At 38.9% G+C, this 26356-nt stretch overlaps 1 protein-coding gene across 5 annotated transcripts in view; it reads left to right on the forward strand.

The window, feature by feature from the left end:
* Window positions 1-26017, forward strand: part of TBC1D4 (TBC1 domain family member 4) — a 110158-nt gene extending 84141 nt beyond the window's left edge. For all 5 annotated transcript variants that reach the window (XM_069802550.1, XM_069802551.1, XM_069802554.1 and 2 more), the window contains 9 exons: window positions 6369-6529; window positions 7461-7670; window positions 11321-11479; window positions 13079-13237; window positions 13694-13938; window positions 16765-16924; window positions 19201-19370; window positions 21918-22094; window positions 23735-26017. In XM_069802550.1, the coding sequence (XP_069658651.1) occupies window positions 6369-6529; window positions 7461-7670; window positions 11321-11479; window positions 13079-13237; window positions 13694-13938; window positions 16765-16924; window positions 19201-19370; window positions 21918-22094; window positions 23735-23953 (1660 nt within the window). In that variant the 3' untranslated portion in view covers window positions 23954-26017. The remainder of the gene's footprint in view (window positions 1-6368; window positions 6530-7460; window positions 7671-11320; window positions 11480-13078; window positions 13238-13693; window positions 13939-16764; window positions 16925-19200; window positions 19371-21917; window positions 22095-23734) is intronic.
* The last annotated feature ends 339 nt before the right edge of the window (window positions 26018-26356 follow it).

The raw sequence follows: 26356 nt of genomic DNA on the forward strand, positions 1-26356 counted from the left end.
ACAGTCAGAAGTGCTGCATGAATAATGCTGATGTGATAAGAGTGACTGAGGTAATCCAGCTGTCACTTGAACTGGCTAATGGAGAATGAAATATGTTGTCCAACTGACGGTGGCTGAAACTCTAAACTTTTCCTGCTTTAGCTTGCAAGTGTGTGTTGTGACATCAAATCATCAAATTTATGAATGAGAAGAAGTTCAAATTTTTTACAGTGTGCTTTTTCTTGTGGCTTGGTTTGTTGTTTGGTTTTGGTTGTGGTTTTTTTTTAACTTTGGCTATTTTTTCACAGAGAGGACCATATTCTATCCCAATAGGCTCAATGTGAGGTGTTCTTAGCGTTCTTGTGTGAGTGTATGTTGGCTGGAATTGAGCATGGTGTGGCAGTCCCTTACAATCTGAAGACTATAAGCTGTTTAACTGTTAGGAACCCTAATTAAAACTTCAGTGCATTTTCCTCTCTAAGAATAACCATGGTTACTACGCATTCATGAAGTGTATCCTAGCCACATTGCACTGAAGAAAAATTCTTATAGTCTGACTTCTCATAACATGTAGCTTTGAAATTACACATGATGCAGCAGGCAGCTTTTCTTGGTGTTCTGGTGATCTTCAATGTGCAGGAGTGGAGCCGGTTTCAGTCGGAATTCATTTTAGAAAGATGTTTGGTTTGTAGCAGTCAGATGGGCCTATGCAAATAACACCAAGCCAGGGTCAGCTGGGGAGCTGGGTGTTACATATAAAAAGCAACTCTGCATATTATCTATGTGGCTTTATGTATTGGCTGCTGTATAGAAGATGATTCTGATCCATGTTTACATGACATTTGGCATACGGTTACAAACTCAGAAACTGATACTAGGGTGTTGGAGATGCTGGGTACAGTGGTTCTCACCTGATTGTAGATATCTTCATCTCATCTAATCAATGGAAAGAAGTTGGTGTTTCTGCAGCACAGTTGCTCTCATCCTAATGTGATTGTCTTTAATATTCTGACATTTACAGAACTGATCCTGCCTATTTATCTGCCTTCCTTCATGAACACTAATACAGCCAGTTGTGCCTGTCACTGGGAACATCTTCATTTAGAGAGCGTGAATCATGCCTTAAAATTTTGTGTCTTGACCTCTATTAAAAAGGGAGTCTGAGTTGACTTGCTAGGATTTAATTGGCTGTGTTGGAGATACCTAAAGCTAGGAGGAAAAAAAAAATTATTCTCCAGATAAGTTCACTATGGTGAAAGATATATCTTTTTTCTTGACGTTTGTGGGGAGGCTGAGCTTTTTGGGTTGAGGTCTAATGATTACTACTGTGATGCTTTATGTGGAAGAAAGGAAACACTGATACATTTTTTTGCTTTAAGGAATGAACAGTATAGTAAAATTGGGCATCAACACAGTATTAATAGGTGCCTTCAGAATGTTTTTACTGCATTGTCGATTCATTTGTCTAGAGAGAAGTCTGAGGTGGAAGTGGTCCACATAATCTTGACTTCTGACAAGTGTGTTGTGCAGCATTTAATATTGAACACAAGCACATAAAAGGATTAAAAAAAAATAATCCTGCCATCATAGAGGTAAACAAACAGGAATTCGAGAGCATAATCTGCTCTTAAACTTTCATTTCTGTAACTTCTGGAATTTCTGGCTTTTATTCAACAGCTACTCCTGAAAGCTAGGCTATTGGAAGAATCTGTTTGGTTTTTCAATATAAAAATAAAAGCAGCACTTTAAAAAATGGGACAACCTTCAGCATAGGTTTGATTAGCCCACACTGCCCCTGTTCATTGCATTGTTATGCAAGGATAATTTAAGATGATTTACCGCCACTTGAATTTGAACAGATTGCTTTTTTAAAACAGCTTCATTTCTCACGAAGAAAGTAAAATACTTGAGAATGTTCTTTAAACAAAATAGCAGAAACTAATTATTCAGAATAAAAATATGTGACAGGAGTGAGAACCAAGAGAGAGGTGTAAACTGATCAGAACTAGTTTTTCTTCCTCCCAGAGGGGAGCAATAAAATACTTCATGTATTAGGCTTACATATAGGCTTCTGCCAGCTTAAGTCCTGGGAGCTGAAATATTAGTTGTCTGTCTATACGTGATCTGGGGGATTTTGTACCATTTCAGCCTCCAAATTGGAGAGTAGGTCGAGTTGATGCAATTGCTGCTTGGAGCAATCAAGAGAAGAAGTTGAAATAAAGCAAACTGGGGAAAAATGCAGACCTTGGCATGAGCAGCAACAGTATTCATTCTCGAGTCAGTTGGCTTACATGTACTCAAGTGCAAAATAACTCAGATAAGCATTGTGTAAAGAGTTCACAAGAAAAGGGGTAGCTTTGTGGTTTTTTGAATATCAGTCTTTGGGGGCATTTTAAAGAACAGGTTTTGGCATGAGGTTTAGGTAATTGAAACAAAACAATAAGCATGTTTGTAATCTGAACAAGTTTTTTGAGTTTTTACTTCTTTTTTCTTTTTTTTCCCCTAAACGAGCTGTCTCATCTTCATACTATGCATTATCTGATAGAATAGTGAATGAGATGATGCTTGGGTGAAACTGAGTTGCAGTTACGTGAGATAAAAAGCTTAGATGATGCGTACTCTGTACTCTTTGAGTACTTGGGTTATCACTTGTAACAGCTTAAGGGTGAAAGTACAGACTGAAATATTTGAGGCATTATATTGAATTTATAGCTTTTCACTTTTTATTGCATACAAGCTGATGAATGCTTTTGGTTTCTGTGTTGGGCCAGGAGCATAGGCTAAATAGCCTTATGGAGAGCCATTATTCTTCAAACTGAAATGTAGTGCATTTGTCTTAAATATAGAGTATTACATTGTTATTGTTTTCCAGAGCTGCGTGGGAAGTATGTTAAGTGATTAAAACAGGAACAGTACATAAAATAAATTGCAAATACTCCATTTTGTGGAATTTCTCTATTGAACTCTTTGGCTTTGCCGTTTCATATGTCTGTTTTACCAAGCTGAAATACTCTGATGTAGAAGCTGTACCGTAATCTAGTTGTCATTTTCTTAAAATAAATAAATAAGAGTAAAGTAAAAAAAAATCAATTCTTGCAATCATGTCCTATTTTGCAGTTCAGTTCTTAAATAGCTCTTCTGTACTTCATTAAGATTTTATATACTGCCATCTCTTAATTTGCAGCCCATTGACTCTGGTGCATTTCATCTTGCTCAGTTGAGTGTTTTTCCTGTGAGTGTTTGAGGTTCGATATCAGTGCTCTGACAGGAAAGTTGTGAAAGCCTCTGTTTCCCCAGGTTGGGAGGTTGTGAAAACTCTGCTTAGCTTTTCAATAGTAATGACTGAACTCCATTTAAGTTGTTGTTTTGGAGTTGCTTTTGCTCTTAGTCTCTCCACTCACATTAATAAACCTCTTCATTTTGCGGGGAGCTGATAGCTAATGGTCCAATATACTTTTTTTCTTTATGCTCACCCTGTTTGGAGGAACTGTATGAGGCGTTGCTGGCCTGTCTGAGCAGAGCACCTAACTGCCTGGCTGTTAAAATCCATGGCTACCTTAAAACCTGAAGTAATCATGCAAATATGACCAAGAGTGAAGCCAGTCAGTTAAGTTTAGGTATGAGAAATTGTACTGTCTAGGGAATAAGTATTGTGTAACTCCTGTTTAAAGGTGGGGAATATGTAATTGAGTTAACTCATCTGGTTTTTGCACCAACCTTCTGAACCGTTTCATCACAGGATAGGAGACGCTACCATTTTACTCCAACTTCTTCCTGCTTTTACTCTGTAGGGTATTGTTTCACATCTTCAGATCTGATGTTAAGCTAGGACTTGTCTGTCTGTCTTGAAACAAGGAAACTTTCTTTGCTCCTTTTCCTAAATCTTGGTGTTTTCACAGGTGCCCTTGCCTTCCATTGAATATGGCAAGGTGTACGCACGAGACTTTCAAAAGTTTTTCTCTAATCGCTCATCAGACAGCTCTTTGAAAGATGAGGTGATTAATGTTAGTTGCTTAAAACGCCAGGGGAATTTTGGAAGGGAGTGTTTAACAATAGAAATACAGGTCCTCAGAACTGTATGATTTGCACACTTCACGAGGTAGCACATGTGACTAATCCATCCCACTGTAAACTCTGTGACTCAGATGATGTAGATGGCTTTGTTTCATACCCTAAAATAGCCACCACCTTATTCTGACTTTCCTGTAAATTTTACTACTCTAAAAGGAACGCTATTCCTAGTGCTGTCTGCACGGTTAGGGACACGGTAGCTGAATGTAGATTTTTGTACATAGCAGTAGAAAGGAAGTTTTCATTCCCTTGTCATGTAGCTTCTATTTCGTAAGACCTGGAATGACTCAGTTTTTGTGTTCTAACATGTGATATGTAAGACCTGAAATAGCGGGAAGTAGTTTCGTTACAGTTTTATTTATAGGAGCATGAGTTATAATGATTAATATATCCAAACTCAATACCATATTTCAAGAGTTGTTGGACTGAAATACCTTTGGAAAACAGCACCTCTAGATTCAAAACTGGTTTTGTAGTCCATGTTTAGCTAGCACAAGCAGTAGTTACCCCATCACTAAAGGCTGTGTAAGAGTTAGCGAAAAAAGATTGTCACAGGGTTTTCTGTTGCTGTTTTGGTTAGTGCAACATGAGGTTCTACTGAGACCACCTACTCACAGTATGATGCATAGGGAACTGAGGCACTGCAGAAACTGAATTGGAAGTAGAGAATAATTAAGACTATCTGTTATCCAGGGCTCCCAGCCCATAGCACTGTTCTTAGAGGAGGGCAGGGGGGTGCCTAATGCTGTGTAGATGAACTTGAAGACATGATTATTTCTCCACCAGGATATGGAAACAGGGTCTGATACCTGTTCATGATAGTGAGTCCAGTTTGTTCACTGAGGCTTAGAGATGTCAGGGAGCTGTTGTGGATCATTAGCATAGGGACAGCTTTGGTCACCAAAAAGGCCAATTCTAGCTTGGTGGATTATCATTCAGCACAGAGTATTTGATACGAAAAGTGCTGATTGAGATAGTGTAGCTGGTAGACTGGTGTAGCTGAAACTTCATAGTCTGCGTCCCTTGCAGGTCTCTCCTTTTGTGCAAGCCAAATGTGGGGAGACGGACTGCAGCTGGCAAACTGCCCATCATCTGCAACTAACTTACCACTAAAAACATAGTGAACACTTAATGTGCTGGGCTTTCCTTTCATCTAACTCGTTTTAGGGACTTTGCTCTGTAGCATGGAAATTCTTCACAAGACAAAGGTTTCCGAGTGTAGCTACTGCTGTGTTGATATAGCAGTTTTCCATGTAATTAAGATGAAGCTGCAGACACAGCTCCTCGTATTTGAAGCTGTTGTCCCAAGAAGCCTGTAGTTGTGTGTCATGCTGTTGGCATTGCATGGAAGGATTTGTGGCAGGTAATCAATATATCCATTCCTGTATGAGATCTGTGCACTTACTTTACTACCACAAATGCAAAATGCTGAAATATTTCTGAAAGTGGCTCAAGTACTTACAAAAGCTAAATGTCCTTTCCTCTGACAATAGTCAGTAGAGAGGTGTGCTTGGTGTCTTCTTAAAATAACCTCCCAGCAAAGCTTCCCTGTATCCTCTCCTTGCCTCTTCCAGCAACATAAGCTACTATTAAAATTACTGTGTAAATATATTTCTACATGGCAACTGGGGAAGAGATCAGCTCCTTTCAGGTCACTGTGGTAAGAACTGAGCCTGCCCTATGTTTGCAAAGGCTCCGTTCCTTCAGCTGGAGATGCTAATGAAACATGAGGACGTTTGGCCCCATTCGTGCAAGTGAAGTGTCCACTTCTTGAAGCATAGGAAGGAGGTTGCATGAGAAGGCCAGAACATTGCCTCCAATGAAATATTCACCTGAGAGCTCATCATGCCATTTAGAATGGCACTAAATGGAGTGTTGTGGTCTGCTAAAGCAACACCTGTGCTTTTAGGGGTATTGCATCTGATCGCCCCTGTAAGACTAAGGTATGGCAAAACAAAACCCATTGCTGTCTATTTTAGAGGCTAAATATTGCCACGTTTTTTTCTCTTAGCTTTTCAGAGAGTCTGACTTTTATTCTGAGCTTCCAGCTGAGCACTGTATGAATGCTATGAATTCTTCCTGGTGGTATGTAGTGCAAACTTCACAGCACTGTGTTACAAGAAAACAATTGGGCACTTCTGTATTCAAGGTGAAGCTCACACACAGCATGCTTTCCCTTCTAAAGCTTCCCAGCAAATGCTCCTGCAGGTTTGGCTGTACATTAGACAGACTTAATAAAAGTGTGGGTTTTGTTGTTTTTTTTTTCCTCCAAATGTGACTGACTTTGATCACCCCATCTGCTTTTTTCTTTCCTTCAGTGATGGGGAGGGAAAGAAAAGAACATCAACTGTCTGCAGCAGTGAATCTCTAAATGCTGTGGGGGCCACGCTCACACCTCGCCGCATCTCCTGGCGGCGAAGAATATTCCTGCAGGTAGCTTCACCTATGAATAAATCTCCTTCCAAGATGCAGCATCCAGGTCTGTGTGTGCTTTTAAAGAAAATAAACAAGCAGTTGTTACTGAATAGTTATTACTATAGTGAACTGCAACATGTGAAAATATGAAAGGGAGGAGGGAGTCAGCTTGATACAATATTCTTGCTAGAACCTCGCTAGACATCAGTTGTGCTCAGTTGCCTTTAGGTCTTTGTTGCTTTGAACAGAGGATTCTGTCACCAAAATCAAATAAATTGCAATCTGCCGTGGCTGCACTGGTAGCAAGGAAATGAAGAACTGCCTCTTGCTGACAAAGATAACCCCTTTAACAGTTAGCAAATTTTTACCCTAGCCTGCTTACGTAATAGCAGTGTTTGCAGAAAATCGTAAATTTTCTGCCTTGTCCTTGTACTGCACATAGCACCTGTTGAGTGTGTTAATAATTCTTACAGCTTTAGGTCATTTAAGGTAGAAATCTCTGAAATATCTGAAATCCTGCTATGTTGATAAAGTCCCGTTGGCGGAATTCACAACCATAGGTAAATGACAAACTCTGTATTTAGTGACCATAAAGTGCTGTAGCACTGCCTATAGTGCAGCTTAGCGGATGGAAAAAGTTGCTTTTAGTATAGAGCCTGTGGTAAATCACAGCAGTAAACAATCTCAGCTGTAAAGGAGACTTTATGGATAAATGTCTCTTTGTAAATCTAGAAGGAGCTAGCAGGGGAAAGGGTTGAAAAACTGGGTGACCCTTTATTTAGCTTTATTTCATTTCAATATAACTTCATTTAATTTAAATAAAACACTTTATTTAAAAATAATTCTCTACTGTTGAACTGCATTTTCTTTGTCTTTGGAATCAGCACCTCACTGTCGAATGTGGAAGACAGCTATTTTTGTTCTGCTGTGACTTAGATTTTTGTAATATGTCAAACAATCTGAGTTTCCCGTAATAGCTTTCTGATTCTTTGCAGATGGTCATGATGGAAGTGAATTGTTACCGTTATCCCCTCTTGCTCCACCCCTGGAGGAGGACCCTTTTGTTCTAGTATTGCAAAATGAGGATGGTCCAGATAAAACTGGAGAGAGGAAAAACTCAGAAGAACTACAAAGTCTGTGGAGAAAAGCCATCCATCAACAAATTCTGTTACTTCGAATGGAAAAAGAAAACCAGAAGCTGGAAGGTTAGCTATTTAGAAAATACCCCTAAAAACTATTACAAATTCTGTTGCCCTAAGCTGAAAACTGTACTGGTGCTGGGCACCTCGGAGATGTGGTTCTGTAACTTTTTGGTTAACCGTGCTAGAAAAAAAAGTGTTCACTCAGTCCTATCTCACAGTCTACCAGGTTCTCTGTCTACCTGCCAACTCTTAAGGAGTTACTTTATTTAAAGAAGAAAGCGATAACTTTTTCCTTTTTTAGTGCATGTTAGACTAAGGTTGCTACAGTCTGTGTTCTAGCTGATGTAAGTCTAGGAATTCTAATGTGAAGTGGAGTCAGGAGAACAGATGCCATGTGTGAACACTTAGGTATGGTGAAGCTTACCCTCTATATTTCGTTTCAGTCCTTTGCAGTGTGTGGCATTTCTGTCTAGGCTTTCTGTCCTTCATTAACCACATCACAGTGGTGATTTATAAATATTTAAATCCAGATACGATTTTTGAGTAACTGGCTCTTGAGTTATGTCAGAAAGTTCTTTTTTTGGTAGATGAGCACTGTACATTGAAAATTGAGTGCTGTTACTGAGAGATCTGCAGTTGGCCATACCGACTTAGCTGCCTGAGCTTCTGGCTAAGATACTTTATTATGACTGATGAAGACTTACACAAATGAAAGATAGGATGCAATGTCTATCCTAGCATATAGAAGATCTTCAGTATAATAGACTAATAGCTTTCGGTGCAAGTTGAAAATTTTAAATGTCCTCTCTGCAATTGCTGCCCTCATCTTCTCCTGTATGGTGTATAACGTCATTATATGGTACTCTGATTCTTCAAACAAAACATGATGATCTTGTTAAGGTCAGTTAACTCTTTTCCCTCCTTTAGTGGTGCTTACTGAAAAGGCAGGGAGAGGAAAGAAGAACAGCAGGACAGAAGTCTTCCCATGTCCCTACAAGTGTACATCCTTGAATATATTTCCTACACATGTAGCGTATTTCTCTGTGCATTTTCTCTACAGTTCATCTCCCTGTTGACACACACTTCTGTGGAAACCCCTAGATTCATAGGAAACATCTACAGAGAAGTCTGTTTTAACTTCAGCCAAAATCTTTGTTTATTGTTTTAGCAAACAGTCTACTGTTGTGGGGTGGGGAAGCTGGATGTCTTCTGTAGTGACTAATTTCATGTTGTTCCCTCCGGTAGTATGAGCTGCTGAGGGACAAACTCTTTTCTGTACCCACCCACCCTGCATGGGTGGACGTACTGAAAACTGTTAAATCAGTCCAGTTCCTTAAGACCTAGTTATAAGTTATTTCCATTGTGTAACGGATATGTAGAAAATAAGTTCTGCCTGCTTGATCATTTGTGGTGAAAACAGGAGTGCCAGTAGTGGAGACTCCAAACTGGTCGTCATCTGCCAGCCCACATCTCGGTTTGTGCTCCAAGCAGCATATCTCCATTCTTACGTGCAGGTTCATAAGTACTGCTAGTGACACTGGTGCTCTGGCTAGCTAGAATTCATCTTCTTATTTTCAAAGGGTGAAAAGTAAACTGTCTTAATGCCTATCTTTAGGCTTCCTTCCTGTGGGCTGCTGTAACATGGGCCATTTTACGGACAGGACATATGCAGAACTGATACATTCCAAACAAGTGCTGGTTCGGGCAGTGATTGGCATCCTAGCCTACAATTAAATGTAGATCTCGGGAATGGGAAATGTAATAACAGAAATGCAGCCATTTCTGTACTTGAAGCCAGGTTCCTAGCTGTGAATTTATTCAGCTGTATATGACTGGTTGAAGACTGGAATTGCTGTGGAGTTGTTTTTAGTGGTTTTCTGATAATGTTTTCTTGATTTTTATTTACAAAATATTAATAGAACCTCTTTTCCTATTCCTTTTGCTGTCGAGGAGACTTGAATACTATTAGCTCTTTGTTTTATAGAAGGTAAGTTCTGTGAATTGCACAAACTTGCTTTTTTTTTTTTCTGAGAAGCTAAAAGGTACTTTTTCCAGTAGATCACCGAGAAATACAACTACGAAAAGTAGTAGGCCACCTAGCGATGATTAGGAAAAATGTTACCAAGGATGGTTGCAAGCAGCCACAGGTGGCATAGTAGGCAGGACAAATATGATCAACAAGCAAGCTTGCTGACTTTCACTAGGGTTAACTGCAGAGCCAAAGTACGGTTCAGTGAATGATAACCTGTGCACTCAATCCTGGAGTTCATTGTCACACTGAAATATGTTACTGTTGTCTTGAATCTGTCGCATACTGCTTAGGAGAGTGAGCATTCTCAGATGCATTCTGTGCAGCAATAGGGTAACATTTAAAATTGCTCCGGTTGGACTGCAAATTCTTGTGATGAGATCACATTCTCATTTTTATGGAAGTGTACTGCACCTTGCATAACAGTTGTTTTTACAACCCCCCCCTGTAGTCTTGAATAGATATAGTCTCAGAGGTGTGACATACAGCTTTTGGAAATAATTTATCACCTAAATTTTTTGAGTGGGCTAGGCAATGATCATATGGATTCATCCAATATTGGCTGTATCCAAAGTGAGATGATTAGGCGAAGGAACTGATTGTCTTGTTTTGCAGGTTGTATAAAAATGTGATTGAGAGTTTGCTTTCACCTAGAGATGATGGTGGGGTGGGGGGTACAGCTGTAAGAGGAAGGAGTAAGTACTGCATAGGGAGCAAGTCGAATTTGGAATAAACACAGTTGCAGCTTTCAGAGGTCGTGTTGTGAAATGTACAGTTCAGTCCAACGATAATGAAACCTATCTCTGTAAATTAAGACACATTCAGGTCTTGATTCCAGTTTTTTACACCAGTAGTACAAGGAATTGGAGTGTTTTTCTGCATGCATGTCATGTGTAATAAAATAACTACAGTTAATGTCTCAGTAATGGAAATGAAAGCTGCTCCTCCATGAAATTCCAGAGTAACAATGTAGCTTTACTTCAAAAATAGTGAGTCCTCTGGAATAAATATTTTGTGCCAGGTAGTCCTATGCAGCAAACCTTCTAAGTCTTCAGCAATGTGAGTTCTGTGCTTCAGCACAGATGTACCTTTCTGGATATGGTTTATGTTGGTTCATTATGTTTACTTGTAGTCAGCCTGATGATGCCAGGTAGCAGTGCCAAGAGCTCTTACCACTGTCTTAAGGGACATGTAAAAACTGGAACCAGTGTGACCAACTTCAGTTTAGAAGACTTGCCTAGCTTGCTTGCTTAAATCTCTGATATAAACATTCATATGTTTGGGACTTTCCACACTAAAACAATTGTAAGGTTCAATATAAACAAGAGAAAAATGATCAAAGGTGTTTTTGCAGTTGAAAGAAGCAGCAGATGTGGTGAAGTTGACTGTGTTGAGTGGGTTTTTCTTCTTGCCCCAAGCCTTAAAAAATGTTTTCATGTACTTCATGAATTGCTAATGTTCGTGGCCCGGTAATAGAAGTTAAAATGTTACCTGCAGCATCTTATAACAAAAGACTGGCCCCATCTCAGCTATTAACTGATGAATTGTAGAAGGTGTGTTTATGCCTAGTCAGATTATCAGATAGATATATCTAACTTGAATGGGTTTTGCGTATTTGATGTCTCTTGTCATTTTCTGATGTTCTGGTTTTCCATGTGCTCTTCCTTTCTGTTCTGTGCTCTAGCAAGCAGAGATGAGCTTCAATCAAGAAAAGTAAAACTGGACTATGATGAAGTTGGTACATGTCAGAAAGATGTCATAAATGTTTGGGATAAGAAGTTACTAAACTGCAGAGCCAAAATCCGATGTGACATGGAAGATATTCATTCCACTTTGAAAGAAGGTATTTATGGCAGATGGCTTTTAACTATGAAATCTGAAGATTTTTGTTGTTGTTGTTCCCTTTTGGTACGGAAGGAAATCTGCCAGCAATACACTTTTTCCAGTAGCACAAAATCATGAAAAAATTGCCTTCTTTTTGCAAATGCACCCACCTCCTGCTGCCGAAGAGAAAATAGGTTCTGTTGTGTCTGCAGCTTACAATGTCAGCAATGCAGAAACATGTATAGTCACACTCCTGAAAGTAGTGTCTCGTGCCCATGTATTATTACATCAAAGACTGACTTGGAGCTTCTGCAGCTAACATTGACCTTCTGATTTCTGGTCTGTGGCTCCTATCCAATTGCCTCTGAGTTTCAGATGCTCTGATTTTATTAACTGAGAAGGCAGGACTGTAATGTCTAATGCAGACTGTGCCTAAAACCTAGGGGAATCACAACCAAGCTTCAGAGAGTCAGAACAACCACATCTTGTAGTCTGGAACATGGTCTTTTAGTATTTTGTTTCCTTGAGTGAAAGGCTGGGGATTTTGTCTTGAAGTAGATCTTCCTGTGGCCTAGCCATAGGCTGGAAGGGGAGCCAGAGGGCCTTGTTAGTATAATGTGAATGTAAAGTCTGATTGCACCTCTGTGTCCTCCTGCATAGAATCTCATGTCTGTGTTACACATGCTTAAAAAATAATATTTCGGTGTAATCTGGCTGTGGTACAGGAGGGAAGTTTAAATTGCCACCAAAGGAAATTGTGGTCGAAATAAGGGAGTTCCTGTTAAGTGACCTGCAGAAGACTGACAACAAATGACTTACCTTGTTCCCCTATCTTCTGCTGCTGGACTGTTGTTCAGAGTTGGGAACAAGGATATGCTTTTTCTAACTTGTTAAATAATTATTTGATTGGAAAGTATTTGCAGAGTTGACAATTTATTTTGACTTTCAAAGGTTGTTTTACAGTCAGATATCAAAGGGGGATGTATGTGAAAGTCCAAAAGTACTATTTTAGTTTAGTTACGCTTTCACAGGTGCTTGGCTGACTTGAGAGAAATGATGTCTTTCAGTATGAGTGGTTCTGTGTCCTTTGGTATGCAGCATTAATGCTTTTTTAGGTTTTAACTGAGCCTTTTATTATCTGTGCATCTTTCTCCAAGTCTATGGACTGACATGAGCAGCCCTTTAGGAAGGGGAAGAGGAGGTAGACTTCCCCATATTTTACACCTGTGAATTTAGTTCATCCTTTCTAAACAGGCTGGACTGCATTCTGTATGTAGTTGTGCATCTTTTCCTGCTGGAGGCTAACAGCTCAGACGTGGCAAATCAAGTGATGTCTATAGGTCAGTCGCCCAATGATGTCTATAGGTCAGTAGCCCAATGTACTGCTCAGTGTAATTACCATAAATTTGTAGTTAATGTTTAGTTAGTATAACTGAACTGTGCCTGCTGAGTGAATACACTTCAGAGTGCACAACTTCTGAAGCTGGCTGTAAGGGATCCTCCAGAGTGCTTCGGCCTAGATGATGACAGAGCAAGATTATGACAAAGCAAATTCTTGTGTTATAGCACTAAATGTATGCCTCTGCTTATGCCTCTTGTTTTTTTGACTGACCTGCAGGCGTACCAAAAAGTCGTCGGGGAGAAATTTGGCAGTTTTTGGCTGTGCAACATCGAGTCAGACACAGACTGCCAAACAAGCAGCAGCCTCCTGATGTCTCTTACAAAGAACTTCTAAAACAACTGACTGCTCAACAGCATGCCATCCTTGTAGATCTAGGTATGTCTGTTTGTAGCTGAGATATTTTTCTGATTTGTTTTGTGGGTCTTTGAGTGAAAACACACCAGTCTTAATGGAAGCTGTTGCTGGAGATAGATGCTGCTGTATCAGCACTGCTTGCTATGTTGTCAGGATACATTCTGTTTATGCCACTTAGTGTCTCTAAGCAGATGATTTCTTAGGTTATGCTCTTTGTATTTCTGCTCCTCTACATCTGTCTGAAAAAAGAAATCAAGCAGTCACTTCTGCAAGTTCTATGCAGGTGAGAATATTAAATAAGCTCAATGGATACAGTCTAAAATCAGTGGTAAAATACAGATTGATCTGACTAAAGTCAACCTGCATGTGAAAGCAAAGAGAAGTGGTCTATGGGAAGAGAGAAGTGCTGGTTGTCAGATGGATATGGGTTTTTTTGAGAAGAATTGAATATCAACTACTTCTCTCTCTTTATGTCAGGACGGACATTCCCTACGCATCCTTACTTTTCTGCCCACCTGGGAGCAGGACAGCTATCACTCTTTAATCTCCTGAAAGCATACTCTTTGCTGGACAAAGAAGTGGGTTATTGTCAAGGTATCAGCTTTGTAGCTGGAGTGCTGCTTCTACACATGAGTGAAGAACAGGCCTTTGAAATGCTGAAATTCCTCATGTATGACCTTGGGTTCCGTAAACAGTACAGGCCAGACATGATGTCGCTACAGGTAAGTCAGTCCTTCTCCTAAAGCAAACCAGAGTTTTAAATGAGTTTTGAGCTCTCAGAGGTTGCTCATGTTCTCCAGGGCCTTATGAAGCTTCTTATGCTGTTTCAGAGGTTGTGAGGTGCATGCAAATGTTATTGTTGAACCCCTCTCCGCCTCTCAATTTGCAAACAGAGAAGTTCAGAACTTGCAGACTTTTCCTGTCACACGTCCCCATCATCTCCTGTTTGGAAACTGCTTTCTCTGCTATTTTGATCTTCCTTTTCTTTTCCTCACTTCTCTCTCTTCCTTATGCCAAAAAATCCGATATACTTGCATCTGTATAGATGGAGTTTAAAAATAAATTTGGTTTTCTTCAGTCCATAAGCACTTAGATGTAGATTTTTGTCTTGTAACTCCAAGTCAAATCAATAGTGACACCCAGTGGCCAGTCAATGTACTCCACAGGCGTTTGTACTTGAGGCTGCTTTGTCTTGCTTCGTCATTTGCACCTCTTTTCTCTCACCGTCCTCTATCCCACCACCCTCAACACAGAGAAAACATACGATTTTTTGATCATTTAGTTTGCTTATGAAACGATGCATGCTCTGCAATATTAGTCTTTTGACAGCTAGCTGTAGATAATCAAGGCTGCTTAGGAAGGAGACAGAAAATCTTTCAGATCTGTATAAACTTCAGGGTTTAAAGTTTGAGAAATCTTTCACCTTAAGATGCAACTGTCCACTGAATTAAATAACTGTATGCTATAAGTCCTTAATATTATAAAGGGGTATACCACTGCTGAGTTAAAGCTTGTAATCCACAGTGGAGAAAGAGAAAATTAAGACGCAGATACAAAAGTTGGGGGTTTGGGTTTTGTTTTTTTTTTTTCCATGCTCCCTGCATAACAAACACTTATGACTAAGCAAAAACTTAAGGGAGAGTTTCAGTCCACTTTTCATGACCAGTCACTTGAAGTGCTTGTTTGGCAAATGTCCAGAACAATAGAATAGGTTGTAGTTAAAGAAATTGTATGTGCTTATTCTAAAAACGATAGAGGAGTGTTTTACTGTGGATGTAAGTATGCTATAACAAGTTTGTTGTGATGAATTAAGGGTGAACAGTCATAAAGAGCATCGTTGTGCCTCTTCCCTGTCCCATTTCCCCCCCCCCCCCCACCTTCCCCAAATATGTTTTGAACCTATGGGGGTCAAACTGTGATAAATGCATGGTTGTGGGATTTTTTTCCCCCCTAGAAGATGCTCTCCTAGTGTTTGTATGTTATACTGCAGCTGTAGACTTTCAGTAACATCTGATGGTTTGAGAGCATTCAGATGTCCAGAATTTCACCATTTGTTTTAAATGAGTCTGAAACCTTCATTGTCAGAAGCTCTGAGGAAGAACGCTTTTTAAGTTTAAGAAGGTTTACCGCTTGTAGTACTGTTTGCCCTTTAAATGAAATGACCTCTCTTTCCCAACAGTTTGCTTCTAGGCAGTTATCCTCTTCTATACAAAAGTACAAGTTTTTTCTGCTCAAGACAAACTAGACTATTGAAGATGACTTAGAGGACATCACTAAAGCCTAACCCTTTGTTTTGTTTTTTAATGGGAGTAGAGCACTTGCAAATTTTTTTGCATTATTAGTACTGAAACATAAGTAAGCTTATACGCAGAATTAGCTTGTCCTGTAGAAGAATAATGTTGGATGTTTCTTCAGGATAATGAAAACTTATTTGACTTGTATTTTTAATTGTTGTCTGGAAAAGTAGTAATCTAGATCCTTAGTTCATAATGAACTCATCCAATTGGTTTACTGCCTCTGTGATACTATTCTAATTTCACACGTAAATGTGTTTTGTATTGACACTGTCCAAACTGTGCTTAATTACTATCTTTGGCAATTAAAGCATGGACTCAAATGCATGCACAAATTTAGCTAATTTGCCTGAATGAGAAGCGATCTCTCTGCTTCTGGTCATTGCTGACTGTAGATAGTTTCAAGTGCAGTCAGTTTTTGGTAGGGAAGAATCATGACCAATAAAAGTAGCAAAGTAACTGGATTTAATAAGTCATTTTCTTATTGAGGAATGGATTCACCTTAAGCATAAGGCACTGTTGAAAGCAAAATTGGACCTGACAGCTAATCAATATATGCCTGCTTCTCATCTGCTTTCTGAGAGAAGTGTTGCTCTGTGCTGTGAGCGACTTACTGTGGAATATCAACTATCAAAATGGCAAGGAAATAATTTGCCACAGAGTGATATACTGGCATGTGGGAGGTATGCTGGGAAATATGTATGCGATATACCTCTATTGACCCACCGTATCTAAAGTACTCTGTGGGTACAGAAGCTGTCTAAAGTAATGATTGTAGCATAGAAGTTTTAAATGCAGAAAAAATATGGCTGAGATTCAAAGGATGAAAGCTGAAGTGTGTAAATTTAGCCAGAAATAGTTCAACTCTGTAATGGAGAGTTTTGGCATCTTGGAAGAGGTACTTCTACTTTCATTGCTGCAAGATTGAAAGTTGTGGTTTGTTGATAAAGTTAGATCAAAATATTCTCTTCTTACCTTAAGCCTGCAAATCTGCAATGATACTTCATTAATAATCAGTTTCAAACTGTTCTTTGTTATTGATTACTGTGTTGGTTTTAATTCACTAGGGGTGGGTTGTTTATACGTGAGTAGATATCACTTGAGGCCCTAGGCAACAATTAAGCTTCATTTTACAGTGCCATCTGTACTGGAGTTAATTTCCCTTGAGTGAAAAGTGGATGGTTTGGAAAACTGAGTAAAGCTGAACTTTTCTTTCTCTACTTCCTTCCCCCCCAACCCCTTCATGCACTGTAGATTCAGATGTATCAGCTCTCAAGGCTTCTTCATGATTATCACAGAGACCTGTATAATCATCTTGAAGAAAATGAAATCAGTCCCAGTCTTTATGCTGCACCGTGGTTTCTTACACTGTTCGCATCTCAGTTTCCATTAGGATTTGTAGCCAGAGTATTTGGTAAGAAAGTTTATTTTATTGCAGTAATAAACAGAACAATGTTGTCCATTATGTTTTGAAACTCTCAGGGAGTAGTTTTCTACATACTGGGGACATCTGGGGTGACTATTGTGGGTGGCAAGTAGCAACACTCTTCATGGTGGGATGTCAGCTCCTTTTCAAAGGAGAAAACCAAAATGTATTCTTTGAAACATCAGACTTGAGCAATTAAATATGACTGCTGTTATTAGCCAAGAGACTTCTGAAGTGTGAACAGCAGCAAGTTTATTGTTGCAAATGTATTTTATGCATCAAACATTCAGTTGATGTCTATAGAAAAGTTCATCTTGCAAACTGAAAAAAGAGAATGTATTGGTTTTCAAGAAAGTGTTTCTGTATAACCGATTCTAAAGTGCTTTCTAATAAAAAATCAGGTAAACCCGAACTTAAAAGCTGTTTCAGGTATTCACGTATATATTGAACAGTTTTCTAGTCTTAGTATGCCTCTTATTCCATAGGTTTTTTTATGATATGCTCCTCTTCAGATAATGTCTAGTACAGAAGCTTAAATATTGATTGTGCCTTGTAGTGTTTACAGTATCAGCATGTCAAGTACTTGGTTTTGTATTCTTTCATTGTCAATAGGAACTGCCGGCTTAATCAAATCTCTAGCAATGCAGCTTTTTAAAATTTTTTTTTATTTACTAATGTAAAACTCACTGCACTCAGATATGCACCAAGAAGCTAGGTGTATATGTCATGTACTTCTTCCTAAATCAGACTTTTTTCCATTTGATTTTTCTGTTTTTCATATGGCACCTTTTGTCTTTTCTTAAGAAATTCAACCTGACTTTTGTCTCATGTTTTATTACTGGAGTGTGTTAGGTTTTTTTCGTGTGGTGGTTTGGGGAGAAAGAGGGATTTGCTTGGTTTTGGTTTTCTTTTTCTTTTTTTTTTTGACCTAGTGATTTCTCCATTACAGAGGTTTTTTCCTTTTACAGCAAACTTTTTCTGACTGATCTTTGGGTGAACAAATGATTGGTGTATCTGTTTTTCAGTGGTATTCAGGTGATTGGTACATCTCTTTCCCAGCGGGATTACTGAATTCTGGGACACTCAAGCATTTTTTTTTTCTTTTGACTTGTTTTTCAAGGCTAAAGTGTTCTTTTCTTTTTTCTTTTTTTTTTTTTTTTTTTTCCTCAGTAGGCTTTGAATTTGGAAAACAAGTATTTTAAGGGTGGGGAAGGTCAGTGTTCATTTCTCTGTAAATGGGCTGAGCAAAGCATGTTCCCATTTTAATACTCAAACGTCCCTATGTTGTTTTACTTCTTAATGGTTTGGATTCCTGCATCTTCAGTGTTTTATGGGCCATTGTCACATACCAGGAACAGACGGTTAATGTCTACCCATCACAAATTACATACTTATATTTATGCTCCTTGAATGTGCATCATAGACTTGAGAAGGGAGACTTTTAGGAACTCTGCATGAGTGAGATGGCTGCCTCACCAGTATCCTGGTGCTACCCTGGATTAGGGCCAAGGATGACCTCTCAGTATCAGGATCAGAAATTAAGTTTGTTCAGTTGTGTAGCCCTGCTTTTGGTGGTGTGACAGAGCCAACAGCACAGGAGGCTTAATTTGAACTGCTCATGTGCTGCGTTCACCTTGGTAACTGCAAGTCCACCGCTGCTACCAAGACTGAGTTTCTAGTTACTGTGATCAAGTTTCCAGTTTCTGTGTAGTCTGTGTCTACTGACTTCTGCAGAGCCTGGACTTTCCCCTCAAATCCACTTAATTATATCTTAAAGTAAAGATTTGGGGCTTAAATTATAGCCAATATGATAACTACTATGGATTTTGAAAATAATATGATTGGGTACGGAATCTACATGATCGTTTTTTAAGGACTAGCTTCTGCCTGTAGAAAACTGTAAAATGTTAGTACATTGTGTTGTGATCTGCTTCCCAATTGCTTTTCAGTTATAGATGCACTTAAAAACAGTTAGCAGTTAGTTAAAGGTCTATAGTCTACAGAAGACGGTAATGAAATGCTTATTGCAGATAACTGTTACAGACATAACAAGCATGCAATATTTTCTTTAATGTTCTCTCACATCTGTAAGATGACAGAAAAGGCTTTTATATGCTTTAACCTCATGTTGAAATAAGACAGATTGCGCTTCTGAACTGAATAAATTTGCAGTATGATTGATTAAAACATCCCAGCAAATATACATATTTATCCAGTGACTTAAGCTCTCATTTTCAAGATATGTTAATAATTTTCTTTTTTAGACATTATTTTTCTTCAAGGAACGGAAGTCATATTTAAAGTAGCACTGAGCCTACTTAGCAGTCAAGAAACATCTATAATGGGATGTGAGAGTTTTGAGAACATTGTTGATTTTCTTAAAACTGCTATTCCAGATATGACTCAGCCTCAAATGGAAAAAATTATTACTCAGGTAAGATTGTTTCTGTCTTTACTTTCTGTACCCCCCTTTCCCCCGCTTTAGTTTTAAAGAATCATGCCTAAGGAATATGTAGAAGTCTTCTCAGTACGTTCCTTTTGGTTTGAAATGCAAAGGAGTCATCTTCCCATTAACTTGTACAGAAATTGGATATGAGCTAATTTCAGTGGGTTTTGGACTGCAATTTTAGCAAGGCTTTAGCTGCTACCTCAAGGTTTAGTACAAAGGTTCTTTTGTGCCCCAGCTATTGGGTAAACATGACTTTGCTTATAAATTTCATGTCACCATCAGAAGGGTAAAAGTAGCCTATTTTCCAAACCTAAACCCAGCTGTTGCTCCCTGCTAGTTGGTGAGCAGTCCTACAGTTTGTGATGGGAAGCACAACTTGCCATGGTGGGAAGAGGTAGCATCACAGCAACTTCTCCTCCTGATCCTTCAAAATTCTGGCTGTACAGGGCTGGGTACCCCCATAGGAAATTTTCTGATACCTCCAACTTAAAATGCTACAAATTAGGAGACTGTTGAAGCCCTGTTTTCATGATCTGTACTAAAATGAAGGTCAAGCAAACTTTTGCTGTTCTGTTGCGGGGGTGGCTTCTATCCTCCTGGGTATCACTTTTAGGGTGCCCTCGTGCGACTTCCCCTTCTCACCTCAACACCATACTTGGAGGGATTACATTTGGCAGGTGCTTGATGCCAGAGGTAAAAGCCCCTCAGGATTGATGCCTGCCTTTCTTGGGTATGCGGAAGGAGGATTGGAGTATTGTTATTTCATCAGTATCATTGCAGCTTCATGGCAAAGGGTGAGAATAGAAGAGAAACAAAGAATTACTGATGCTGATACAGGAAAACCTTCCTGTGAAATACTGTCAGTGGCTGGGATCTTCATCTCTCTATATCATCTTCCTCTGCATTGAAGCTGCAAATTGAAAATGAGCCTCAGTCTAGTACCTTAACTGTGAACCTGTGAGCAGTTTTCCCCCTTCAGGTGGCAGTTTGGAGATAACAGAAGAGCTCTAGAAAACCATCTCCATACGCAGGAGTGCAGTTCACACTAATGCATTCCTATGGCTTGGTTAACACTTGAATGTTTCAGGTGCTGTCAGTTAAGAATTAATTTTTAGATGACATGTAAATCTTCATTTCCTCATTGCACTGATTGTGATTGCCGTGCTAAACCTGTGTCAGGCACTTTAGTGTCTATCTTCACAACTCACTGATTCTGGCAGTGATAGAGATGATAGTTCAATATTTTTGATACTATTAGACATTGTCTCTGTCCTGTGGTCTGTGTGGGTTGCAGAGCAACTGCGCTGTGGTGAGGATGGTAGAACTGCAAAGCCAGGTCTGATTGAGTAAAGAATGGGTTATGTTGCCTGAGCGGAAGTGGATGTGGTTATACGCAGGTCAGCTCAGCTCTGAGAGGAAGGTCGCCTGCTCGCCTGTGGTGTGGTCTCATGCTGAGCAGCCTTCTGGATCTGCTTTCATGTGTAGACTGCCTATATCATGTTGCTTCTACCTAGACTGGCTGCAAGTGGAGTCGTTTGGCTGTCTCAATGTTGTAATTCCTGGGACAGTCATCTTACAGCAAATAATGAAAGAAAAATGTTATGCAGGACTATAATACACAGATGAAGAATTGACCGGGTAGCTACATAGAGGAAAATGGCACTTGCCCAGCTTAAACACCATATGTAATTTAAAGTTTTACCTCATTTGGTTTACCTGAAGAACAATGAACATAATGCAGAACTTGGTTTGTTGGGGATCTGCATGTATATTCTGTTGGTGTAATGTTTGTGGTCTCTAGAACAAGGGACAGAGTTAATGTCACTGTAGACATCCTTCCCTTCCTAGTCTAAATTATTTGGTAACTTCTAGAAGCTGAGAGGCTGTGACTAGATGTATAAACAGATAAGGGTCATATGGTCCCATCACTGTTCGATGCTCAGTTCCATAGTCTTCACAATGCTTTGTCACCAAAGCATCCCAATAAGAAAATAGTGTATCTTCACGCAGAGATAGAGCACAGGGAAACTGTGTGAAGAGTGTTTTTATAAAAGTCTATAAATGGGTACTTGACTTCAAGAGATCTAGTTTTGAGGGTGGAGATCTGATGATTCCTGGATTTTTCTTCCTCATTGTGTGATCCTGCTCCCATCACAAGCTGGTGAGACTTGAATTGAAAATTTCTTCTTGAACTTCTTAACATTTCTGAGCAAGAGATGATAAGACTTGGTCATATTACAAAATTCTGGGATTAAATAAGACTTTCCTGCTGATACATCTCATAGTAAGATGGTATTTAGTAATTGTAAAGGTGATGATCCAATTTATTCTAAAGTCTATGATTTATTATGGCTACAATAAGAACTCTAGATATTAAAATGCTCTTACTGTAGACTTTTCCTTAAAATACTTTTTTTGAGAGGAACAGGAAAAAACATTAAGTTAATCAAGCAAAGTTGCCTCTTAGCCAAACATTCATGTGGAGCAAGCGCTCTCTCTTGTAGTTAAAAATTATTTTTTCTTTCATGGTAGGTGTTTGAGATGGATATTTCAAAACAGCTCCATGCCTATGAAGTAGAGTACCATGTTCTTCAGGATGAACTGCAGGAAAATGTGAATCCCTGTGATGAAGGTGAACCCCTGGAGAAGCTGGAGAGGGCAAACAGTCATCTGAAGAGACAAAACATGGATTTGTTGGAGAAGCTACAGGTAAATGACTTAAGACTACAAATTCACGGAGAGCTCATTTCTGAGATTCAGCCAATAGAGGAGTAGGTCTCTTTTTTAAATGTACATGAGAAGTCTCCTAACTGCAAGACTTCATGCAGTTGAGCAGTTCTCTCAGTTACAGGGATTTACTTCTGTTAGACACATTTTTAACTCCTTTGTCATTCCTTGGACTTTTCCTTCTTGATTTAGGTTTCTTTCTCTCAAAATATCTCTACCTTTCTCTCCCATAAAATCTGTTGGCAATATTTGTGTATCTTGCTGAAAAATAAGTTCTCTGTCCCTTCATCTCTTTGCTTCCCTACTGGAAAGTTTTAAGAAATAATCCATAGTGCAGTAGTCTTGCTTTCTCTAGACCTTTGTAGGCAAAATCATTCTGTTTCCTTCTGTTGAAGCTCATAGTCTTGCTTTTGAAAGGTGGTCTCTCCTAGCAGACTTGGATACAGCTGAGTGCCCACCAGACTGATGAAGTCATGCTTTAAAAAGTCTCTTCTTCCTCCTTCACTATTCACCCTTTCTCCCATAGCCTGGCCAAGACTTGTTTCAGGTTTCGATGTGTATTGTCTTCCATTTTCCTGAAAGACAAGCTCTTCTTTTTGCATCACCAGGCCATTTCTTATTATATTTGTTAATTTGAACAAGTATTGGAAAAAGCTCAGACAGCACCTTCAGCTTCTGAAACCTGAAAATAGAAGCAGGGAAAAAAGGAAAGATCAAGGCCTCATTATTTTTGTGTTTATGCGCTAAGGGTGCTGTGCTGTGTTCTTTTGATATTAAAAACGGGGATCACTTGCCTTTTTTACTGTTGTTATTTTTGCTTTATTTCATTTTTTTATTTATCTATTTACTACTACCTGGGCTTTTACCTCTCTTCTGAAAATGCATCAAGGCCATAAAATAATCATGAGTGACTGATTTGAAAGGGTCTGTTGAAGCTCCTCTGTTCTTCCAGAGCACCATACTGTAATGCATCTTCCTCAGTTCCTTAACATCTTCATCTTTTTGTTTGTATAGTTTCTTCATTCCTCTGCTTGGGCCCTTTCCTAGGAATGGTCAGAATTCCCCGACTCTCCACAGAGACATGTTTGCTACTGCTGATTTCCAGGCTTTCTCATTACCAGTCAGTGGGGGGTTTTTTGGGTTTTTTTTTCCCAGAGGAAGGTGTAGGTCTTTTATTAGAGAATAGGGAACACTGTCTGCTTCTGTTGAGGTTCTCTTTCCCTCCAACCTCTCCATCCTGCTAATTTATTTTTTCATATAGGGTTCCCATTGCTCCATCACTGTCAGACAAGTAGTCTCTTCCAGTGCTACTCCAGCTGCTAATTTCCTTTTTCTCCCTGCAGCTCCAGTTCCTTGTTACTCTTAACTGTCCCTTGCTTGCTGCAACTTGCATGTCTCCTTCCCTCTGCAAAGCTTTCAGAAATCCTTCAGAGTGATCTGGTCGCTATAAGGAGATTCTGTGTATGATACACAGTAGGCATTCCTTGTATTATCTGCATACACAGGTGTCTTTTAGAAACATCTATGTAATTAAGTTCTTTCCTTAACATATAGCATATCATAATATAAAAAAGTTATTCAGAACATCTCAATTTATTATAAGATAATGTTATTGTTTACAGGTTGCTCATGCTAAAATTCAGAGTCTGGAATCCAGCCTGGAGACTATTTTGACTCGAGAAAACAAAATGAAAACTGTAATTCAGTCCCTGGAACAGGAGAAGATAACATATCAAAAGACTCTTGAGCAGATAATGAAGTATTTGCCAGCAGAAGCATTGTCTGACTGTGAACTGCTCCTGAAGGAAGTAAACTACAATCCAAATAATAAAATAAAATAAGGAGTAAGCCATAAAACAAGGTTTTCTAGGCAGCATCTTTTCAAAAAAAGGGAAAGAAAAGATGAGCATGCTGCTTTCAAAGGACTTAGCAATAGGCAACGAACGGTATTATCCAAAACTAGTGCTGGGACACTCATAGCTACAGATGGGCCTTCAAATGTCAGTATGCAAATTCAGGCTATTAATTTTTTTATGATTATGTAAATAAATCACAAGGGGGAAATAAAGGATTGTCACATGTAATTATTATTAGTAGGTGTATATTTAGAGTTGACTTAAAGGAAAAGAGAAATTTCAGTAGTCAAAGCCAAGATAATGGTGATCTACAAATTCACTCTGGATGTGCTTGTCTTGTAGTGAAATGAGAATAGCGTGTCTTATATATATATGTATGTTGAATAATACTTGAAGAAAAAAAAAAGAATGTAATTTTCCCTCCAAAGAGCAGCATGTTTCACATCTTCTGTGGAAAATCTGTGTGAACTCATGCGTGCCTCTCTTTTTAATTCTACTGACATTATGTGCACAGACCAATAAGCAGAATAAGTATCATGACTTGGTTCGTACAGAAAGAGCTCTAGTGCCATCCGCTGCCTGGGCTGTATCAGTCAGCAGTGTAATTCCACATGCATGTTGGAACTGGAAGAAAAAGCACCACGTCATAGCTCCACCTCCGTAACTCAGAGCTAAGAAATAGGTATCTATACACACTTGCAGAACTTGTAAAGGCAAGAGCTAATGGTGACTGCTACTTCCTTCCTGGCCTGTTTGCTTCCACCTGTCCTGGGGTTGGTCGTGATGACAGGAGGAGGGAAGCAAGGCTGTGGGATGGTATTTATTCTGATGTTAATTTTCTGCAGAAGACTTGCTGTCGTAAGAGTTAGGCATGTAAGGAGTTCTCAATTAACCAAAGAAATACTGCAAGAAGCCTTGTCTTATTGTAGTGGGAGCCAGAAAGCTGTTCTTAAATTTTATTTGAAGAGAAAATTGAGGCAGGTTGCAGGAAGTTGAGCATAAGCGCATGAGAGAGGACCAAGCAAGTTTCAAATATCATGTACCTTTCAGTTTTCACATACACGTGAATATGCATTTGAAAGGGGATTCTGAAGTACAGGTGCAGTTTTAATAAGGCTTTCCAGGTTATTCCTGTTTTAATACTGCTTTGTGGTCTTCTTTTTAAAACAAAAGTCATGAATTTTTGTGTTCTGGGCAGAAGGTGAGGTAAGCTCTGATCATTTCAAGGGAGAAAATATGTTTATAAAGGTATAAAAAGATGCATATAGTTTTGAAAATGTTTTTGAGTGGAAATTTTGAGAAGGCTTAGACAAATGTGTAATAGACACGTATTTTGGAGTGCATGTCTGAACCGTTAATTGAGTGTTACAGTGGCTCATGTTATCTCTTACCATTTATACTGTATTTCAGGAAACACTTATTCTTTTTAGTAAGAAAAACAATTAAGCAAAGTGCCAAATCCAGCAGTGTCTTTATGCATAAGATTGTCCAATTTAGAAAGCAAGGACTGAATTTCACTGCTTTCTAAGTATTATGCTTTATGTTAATATAAAAGTGAGGAACAACAATGCTGATTTGCTGCACGCTGCTGTTTAACTTGGGGGCTTGGGCGTCTCCTGGATTTCTTTTTTGTTGTTATTGTTTTTTACTTCCGTGGTGTTTTATTCAATTAAAGATATTGATTTACTTAACAGTCTTTCTTTTTACAGTTGGGGTGAAAGGTCTTAACACTGTGTATAAAATTATGTGGAATCTGTCTAGATATTTCAAGAATATTGTATTGTACTAGATGGGAAAACGCCAAGTGAAAAGGCAGTTCTTCGCAGTTTTGTTCAGAGTAAGTTTTAGGTGATATGTACATACAAAACCAATCCCAGGAACTGCAGTAGCGTGTATTACAAAGAATCAAGATTATTCAGATACCTTTTTTTTTTTCTTTTTTTTTTTTTTTTTTAAGATGCACTGACTGTGCTTTATCCTTGGTTTCACTTATAAAATTTTTCATGTAATGCCTGGAGAAATTCCAATAAATGTCATTGCTGCATTTCCCATGGCCTCTGGCTAGTTTTATTTTTCTACACTTCAGGTACTGATCTCATTTTCAATACTACTGTTTACAGGAAAGATGAAAAGGATCAGTTTTTAGCTTCTAATTGTGGGGAAAAAAACCTACAGGATTTGTAGAAGGGCATGAGGAGGGTAGAAATTCACATCAAGGGAAATAGTCTTGCATTGTTCTTAACTGAAGATGAAATGATTAAAAGGTATTTTTCTTCTGTAGCAGTTCATTTAATATGTATGCATGTTGAGAATAGAAATTGATGAACTCTACATTGTGCATCTAGCTTGGGAGGAAGAGGAGGACACCATATCAGCAAGTAGGAATAA

This window comes from Haliaeetus albicilla, chromosome 15 (genome assembly GCF_947461875.1).
Source record: "Haliaeetus albicilla chromosome 15, bHalAlb1.1, whole genome shotgun sequence".
Taxonomy (NCBI): Eukaryota; Metazoa; Chordata; class Aves; order Accipitriformes; family Accipitridae; genus Haliaeetus; species Haliaeetus albicilla.